This window comes from Terrapene carolina, unplaced genomic scaffold, assembly GCF_002925995.2.
Source record: "Terrapene carolina triunguis isolate 2854851 unplaced genomic scaffold, T_m_triunguis-2.0 Scaffold34021, whole genome shotgun sequence".
In the NCBI taxonomy this organism is placed as follows: Eukaryota; Metazoa; Chordata; order Testudines; family Emydidae; genus Terrapene; species Terrapene triunguis.
In genome coordinates this window covers 4,525,263-4,532,737 of record NW_020698372.1, presented here as the reverse complement: position 1 = coordinate 4,532,737, position 7,475 = coordinate 4,525,263, and the positions used below count along the sequence as shown (strand labels likewise).

The window sequence follows — 7,475 nt, the reverse complement described above, 5'->3', positions numbered from 1 at the left end:
CCTTAGTTTTGCTCATTGCTTTCTGAACTCTCATCCACAATAGAGAGAAAATCCAGGATATCCTGAAAGCCATGAATTGTCATTTAAAAAAGCCCCCCGCCTCTTGATAGGCCTATTTTTAGCCTTTATTATTCAGAATCTATCTTGACAAGTTATACATTAGATGACTTTAGGTCTTTAATTGTCTTGAATTTGTTTTTGTGCTGTTCTGCACTTGTCAGGGCTCTGGCACCATCAGACAACGCACCAGGTAGAAAACATTAATTTACTAGCGTGGGCTGAGAACGGGGAAGTGTATCTGTCTTTTCTCTGCCATTTTTAATGTGCTTTATCATGCTACTTGCTCTTTCTATATAGATTTGCATCAGATTGCATCCAATGTTACACAGTCTTGCTAAAGGCCTATATGAGTTGCAATATTTAGGCTTAAGGCCTGAGTGAAGAGTACTGTGGGAGTTCAAACGCACAAACCCAGAGGAAATGCTGCATTAGAAGTAAATCCTTAGCATTATTTTAATAGTCATCTGTTTTAATGTTGTATACATATTCTAAAGAATGTTAACACACAGTAAAAAGCAGAGTAACTCCATGGGGAGTTTTGGTTTCAACTGACAGCAGCTCGTAACACAGTACCTGGTCTTTTTAATTATTTTGAAAAAGCAAACACAGTTTTAAATTTTAAATCAGTATCGTGGCCTCTTGGCTTAAAAATAAAAGGCGGGGGGGGGAGACAGAATGATGTCAGAATGCATATAAAAGGGGTTTATTGAGGCTGCAGGGTATAGACAAGGATGGTCTAGCTCAGGGGTTCTCAAACTGGGGGTTGGACCCCTCAGGGGGTTGCGAGGTTATTACATGAGGGGTCGTGAGCTGTCAGCCTCCACCCCAAACCCCACTTTGCCTCCAGCATTTATAATTCAGAGGCTTGCTATGTGAAAGGGGTCACCAGTACAAAAGTTTGAGAACCACTGGTCTAGGCCTCAATGGTTCTTTAGCTCCCAGACCAAAACTCAGATTGATACAGAGTCTCCATAAATCCTGGCCTAGAATATGCAGGTGTGGAAGGGACTGAATATATATACACTAAATATATAATATTCCTTTAAACTAGCTTTCAAAATTCTGCTTACCATAATGAGTAAACTATCATCTTGAGAAGTGCAGGCCTGTATATTTTTCGGCCTGGGCTGGCAAATGTTCACAACAACTTTACCAGGCTGCCTTAAAGGGATTTTTGTGCATGTGCATGTCTCATTTTTTTCCCCTATGGTTCCTCTGAAGAGCAGAAATAAGGGGTGAGATGTGGGAAGTGGTTTGCATGCTTTATGTTTGTGCTCCAGTGATCCTGAATGGATGAAGGCTGGAATTGAATAATTGATGGCTATGTCATTATTCTGAGGTGAATGTAGACACCATCATAGGTCAATGATTTTTTCCTTAGGTTTTTGAGACCGCAACATTATGTACCAGGGACACCTACTATCATGTAATGGTGTAGTGTTGGAATGGAGATGGTGTTGTGTGAGGGAAGCAGATTAGGTAGTGAGTGCAAAGTGTTTGTTTCTTCGACGGAGTAAGCAGGGTCTGGTAATATTTTATTAGTTATTGGAAAGTAGTCATCACTGTATGATTTGTGAGACAATATCCCAAAATTGTGAGGAGAATTCTTATTACTGGTTTAGCATTCACAGGTTTTTGTGATAACTTATGGATGGGAGACTATAGAGATCAGGACTGTGTTGTCAGAGTTCTAGATAATTTTTATTCTAAGTTAATAAACATTCTATAGCTATCCTTGATAGTGATAGTAGTGTCTCCACCGACCTTGGTGTCCTGGGCGGTGGGTGCCAAATAATACCTCTCTCTGTTTTCTAGACTGGGCAGGGGGGATTGTACGTCTTAATATCAAAAAGCTGATGCTGGTTCCTGGTTGCAGGCCAAGTTGACCAAGAAGTCCCTTCACAACCACATTCTAACCTACTGGAAACTCATATAAAACAGGAAGGTGCAGGGACTTTCAGTCGGTAGAGATGATTTCCTTCAAGCAATTGCCGCTTGAAGCAAAGGCTGCAGTGGCTGCTGGAGTTGTCTTCTTCTCCATGATGATATCCCGGACCTTCCTGGCAGAGCAACTTGAGTTTGGCACACGGAGGTGGCTGCGGAGATTACAGATGGCATTGTTTGTTAATGCGCTGATGCTCATAGGTTCTCTTTACATCTGGAGATGTATAGTGACCACATTCTACAGGCTTTCAGCTGCTAACTCCTATTGTTTCATGCCATGGAAAATAGCTGTGCTAATGTTTCTAGGTTTGGCACACTCTAGCTTTTTTACACTGCTGTTTCTTGTTGCAGAAGAGCCATATTTCTTTTCCTTAGCTTCTTACACATGTCTAGGAGCCTATATAATCCTTATTTTCTTTCTCTTCACTCTGGGCTCTGTAGAGCAAGTTTATAAACTCTTGGTCAGCAGAGGTGTTAAGACAAGTGGTATCAATAAGAGTAATAAAGCTGTCATGAAACCTGTTTTGGTTGTTATGGTGACAGTTGCACTGACTGCTGTTGGGTTGTTGAATGCTTCCCAGCCTCCTGCAGTGACCTCAGTGGTGATTCCTCTTCACAAACTGCCTTTGTCCATGGACGGCCTGAAGGTGGTGTTGCTATCAGATATTCATTTGGGACCCACTGTAGGGAAGACTAAACTTGCAATGGTTGTGCAGATGGTCAAAGCCTTAAAACCCGATATCACTGTGATTGTAGGTGATCTGTCAGATTCTGAAGTGATGGCCATCCGACCTGCTGTCGAACCTCTTAGTGAGCTTAATTCCCCATTGGGAAATTTTTTTGTCACTGGAAACCATGAGTATTATACTTCTGATGTCAACAGCTGGTTTGAATTACTGAAGTCATTTAACATTCATCCACTCCACAATGAGAATGTGAAGATCTCTTCTCCAAGGAGCAGCAATGATTGGTTCTGTCTGGCTGGGGTTGATGATATTGAGGCTCAGGTGTTGCGCTATTCTGGGCATGGCATGGATTTAAAAAAAGCCTTAGTTGACTGCAGTGCTGATCATGCAATAGTACTTCTGGCTCATCAACCACTGGCTGCAAAATGGGCTCTCCAAGATCGGCCAGACATAAATTTGATCCTTTCTGGCCACACTCATGGTGGGCAAATATTCCCTCTGAATGCTGGTGCCTATTTGCTGAATCCCTTCTTTGTTGGCTTGTATAAAGTTGGGCAGAGCACTTTCGTATATGTCAGCCCGGGGACTATGTATTATGGAATTCCAATGAGGCTGGGCAGCAGAGCTGAAATAACGGAGATCATCCTGCGCTCTCCCTGAATGGTCTGTGCCAGCTTACAAATTCTGTCTCCTCTATCAGCCAGTAGAACTGACGGTTTGAGTCACAAGTCCCCAAGCCAAGTCCGTCCCTGATGTAACTCCGGGGAAGTCAATGAAGTTAGAAGAGTGATGGACTTGGTTCTGTAAGTCTGATTCTGCTCTTTGTGCAGAAAGCACTACTTCTTCTGCCACATAGTAAGCTTATCAAACACCTATCGCAGATGAGTGGAAGTGATGAACTCATCTGATTGATTTATTATTTGTGCTATTGATATGTTGCATTTTAAAGAGATCACCATGAGATCAGTGTTTGGTTTTAAGTGTGCTTACTGTGTATGTTTAATATCTGTAATCGGTCATTAGTTCACATTCCATTTTTCACTTGTTCGTTGGCATCGGATGGAGTGCCACCTAACTCATGATGTACAGTTCACCTACTGAGAAGTGTGGTGAAACTGTGGATGCAAATTTTGCAGAGTACTCTACAAAGTCTTCATTGAGGTCTATCGAGTCCTCCTACTATGGGAAATGAATGGGGTATTTGCAGGCGATAGCAAGGATTCTGTTTAAATTTTTTATGGGGGGCCTTTATCTCAGTTGGGGCCTGTAGGTGCTTCTGCAAAATGACCAGTAAAGTAAGGTGCCCATGCTAGGGTTGCCAATTTTGGTTGGACGTATTCCTGGAGGTTTCATCACATGACATAATCTTTAATTAAAGATTCATTTTTAATTCCTGGAGACTCCAGGACAATCCTGGAGTGTTGGCAACCGTAGGCCCTATGCATCTGCTCCTTTAAAATCTACATAAAAACCTAAATCATAAGAATTGGAGAGACTTTTATAGTGGGGAAGGGTGGAAATAGCTTCCTTGTTTTGCCTAAATGTAACCAGTCATCCAGTGAGTATCTAATAAAGGTATTATAAAGGGACATTGTTAACTTAAAACTCCCACTTCAGTGTGAGTGTTCAGTACTTTACTGTTGGTATGAGCAACACTTACGCTATGTTTACGCTAGCCCTTTTGTCGGTAAAACTTTTTTGTCAGCCAGGGGTGTAGAAAAAAATACCCCCGACCAACATAAGTTTCACCGACAGAAGTGCCGGTGTGGATAGCTCTATGTCGGCGGGAGATGCTCTTCTGCTGACGTAGCTACCGCTGCTTGTTAGGCTTGGTCTACACTAAACCCCCAAATTGAACTAAGGTACGCAACTTCAGCTACGTGAATAACGTAGCTGAAGTTCGAAGTACCTTAGTTCGAACTTACCTCGGTCCACACGCGGCAGGCAGGCTCCCCCGTCGACTCCGCGGTACTCCTCTCGTCTAGCTGGAGTACCGCAGTCAACGGCGAGCACTTCCTGGTTCAACTTATCACGTCCAGACAAGACGCGGTAAGTCGAACCCAGAACTTTGATTGCCAGCCGCCGAACTAGCAGCTGGGTATAGACGTACCCTTAGGGGTGGTTTAATTAAGCTGATGGGAGAGCTCTCTCCCGTCGGCATAGAGCGGCTACACGGGAGACCTTACAGTGGCACAGCTTACAGTGCACAGCTGTACTGCTGCAGGTGTCTAGTGTAGATTTAGCCTTAAAATCTACAATTGAAAGAATTGGAGTGGAAAAACTTTTTTCCCCAGTTGTATTATTTGGGTAGGTTTAGCTAGCTTCTTTCCATTGTATATAGTTAGTTTCTCCTTTTTGTTTTGTGTAGGTATTTTTTACTCAGCAACTGGGGAGAGAGAGAATTTAAAAACAAAGTAGCTGTGACTCAAAAGAAAAGGTACTTAGATTGTAAATTAATATTTTCCCTTGACCAGAACTAGATTAGATAGCAAGTACAGTAGAACCTCCGAGTTATGAAAACCTCGGGAATGGAGGTTGTTCAAACTCTGAAATGTTCCTAACTCTGAACAAAACGTTATGGTTGTTCTTTCAAAAGTTTACAACTGAACATTGACTTAATACAACTTTTAATACTATGCAGAAGAAAAATGCTGTTTTTAACATGTTTTAAGTGAAACAAGCACAGAAACCATTTCCTTACCTTGTCAAATCCTTTTTTAAACTTTCCCTTTATTTATTATTTTTTTTAGTAGTTTACATTTAACACAGTACATATGGTATTTGCTTTTTATTTTTATGTTTTGTCTCTGCTGCTGCCTGCTTGTGTACTTCCGGTTCCAAAATGAGGTGTGTGGTTGACTGGTCAGTTCATAACTTTGGTGTTTATAACTGAGGTTCTATTGTAACTTCTGTTTGTGTATAGACTTTCTAGTGGCCTGACCTCTAATTGTTCTGCTTAGAAAAAAGATGGCCTTCTTTTTGTGCCTCTCTTTAAAGAGCACTATCTTGCGTTTGAATCCGTACTTCAGTCTGGTATGTTTCTTAGTGCAATTTAATATAGCTAAATTATTAATTGTTTGGGTTTTTAATATAAATTAAATCAGATTGTTTTTGGTTCTCTCACATTGTTCTAGGGCATGAGAATCAAAAATTGAAGTGGAATTAATTTGTACTTGCTGTCCAAGCTGACTGAAGTGCAAAAATAAATAAGACTCTTTTTTTCACTCTTTCCCCAGGTGTACTAATCTGAGATGCTATTAGTAATTATGGCTATGGGATTTTTAATTTTTTAATCTGGCAGTGTCCCTTTAACTCTTTAACCTGATACTGGATTCTCTCTCCTCATATAAACACTGTCTAGCTGTTTCTCTACTCTGTTCCCACCCACCAAAACTGTGCACCCTCTTGTTCTTGACAATTGGCTCTGGGCAAATCAACATCTTTATTAAATCTTCCTGTGCCTCTGTCTAACTCAGATGGCCCCCGTTATTGGGGTGTCTGAAACACCTCACAATCTTCCTCACATCAACCCTGTGAGAGTAGAGACGTTCTAGCAGATGAGGAACAGAGACAGAGGAAACTTGTGGCAGAGATGGGGAATTGAATCCAAGTCCCAAGCTAACCCCCTAACCACTGGACCACTTCTCCCCAGTTTCCCAATGTCTAAAACCGTGATAATACACTGCACTTTCACAAAATGCTTTGTATTTATGGAGCACCTTTCATTTGAGGATCCCAAAACATAACTTGACCCCCATACATATCATACACTTTGTGTGTGTGTATGCCTTATGTTTCTCTGACTGCTCTTTCCCTGGTTGACTTAGTGTTGCTGCTACCTGACCAGCATGAGTTGTGTAGATAGCCCCCAGTGATGTGTCAGTGAAAGACCTGAGTTAAAATCCATGTCTCCCACTTGGTAGTGCAAAGCATTCTCTCTTGGCCACTTCTTTTCTAATCATTAAATTATTTGAGGATTATTGCTATGTTATGCAGCTAATTGTCTAGCTAATTACCTTCCATGGGAGGTGGGCACTGTGGTTTGCTTCAGTGTCCGTTTCTCAGTGAGCACGGAAATGACAGTTTATCTCTATTCCTCTCTTGCCCTTCCCAAGAAAACACAAATGTGCACAAAAATCAGTGTGGAGAATTGACTCCTACCACAAATAAGCAGGTGATTTTAAATTGTTCTGTGAATATTTTGACCATTTTTCATCTATTTTTGTTGTCTTTAATTGTGACTATTTCTTTGGGGTTTAATTAAATATTTTTGTTGTTCTTGATTTCTTTTCTACTAAAATGCAAAATTATTGAAAAGGCTACTCGGAGCGCCATTGCAGCCATACCCAAATCCTACGATCACTTTTTGTGAAAATAAACCATATACATTGGAGAATCAATATGCATATTTCTAAATCATAGTACTGATATAATGAATGCATTGAACACTAAGATTGTTACTGTTCCAAGCAATTAATAAAAAGTTAATATTGTTCACAGGTGGAGACAAGTGTCTTTTGTAATGATCATTCAATTTGATTTTTTTTATATTCCTGAGTGCAAGTGAAAAGGAAATGTCACTGTATTAAACCTGTGTGTAACATGGAACATCCAGGCTGGGAACAGTGAGTCCAGTGTTATCAGGTTGGGGAAATGAGTCATGTAATGTGATTGCAGGGATGGAGATGAGGAATATTAAAGATGAAGGGGAGGGAGAGCAGAATGTATGAGTGGTTCTTAGTTGGGTTTTATATTTGAGTGGTGGTGGTGGTGAGGACAGGCTGA

The 7,475-nt window shown here is 41.0% G+C and overlaps 1 protein-coding gene across 1 annotated transcript; it reads left to right on the top strand.

Moving 5' to 3' along the window:
• Positions 1-1,934: 1,934 nt before the first annotated feature.
• On the top strand, positions 1,935-3,736 carry LOC112118708 (transmembrane protein with metallophosphoesterase domain). The gene has a single exon (XM_024217123.3). It carries the CDS (start codon positions 2,031-2,033, stop codon positions 3,348-3,350), a length of 1,320 nt encoding a protein of 439 aa, XP_024072891.2. The 5' UTR covers positions 1,935-2,030; the 3' UTR covers positions 3,351-3,736.
• The last annotated feature ends 3,739 nt before the right edge of the window (positions 3,737-7,475 follow it).

Bases quoted from the DNA above. Each gene is read 5' to 3' on its own strand.
- LOC112118708 (XM_024217123.3), top strand. From the start codon at position 2,031: ATGATTTCCTTCAAGCAATTGCCGCTTGAAGCAAAGGCTGCAGTGGCT.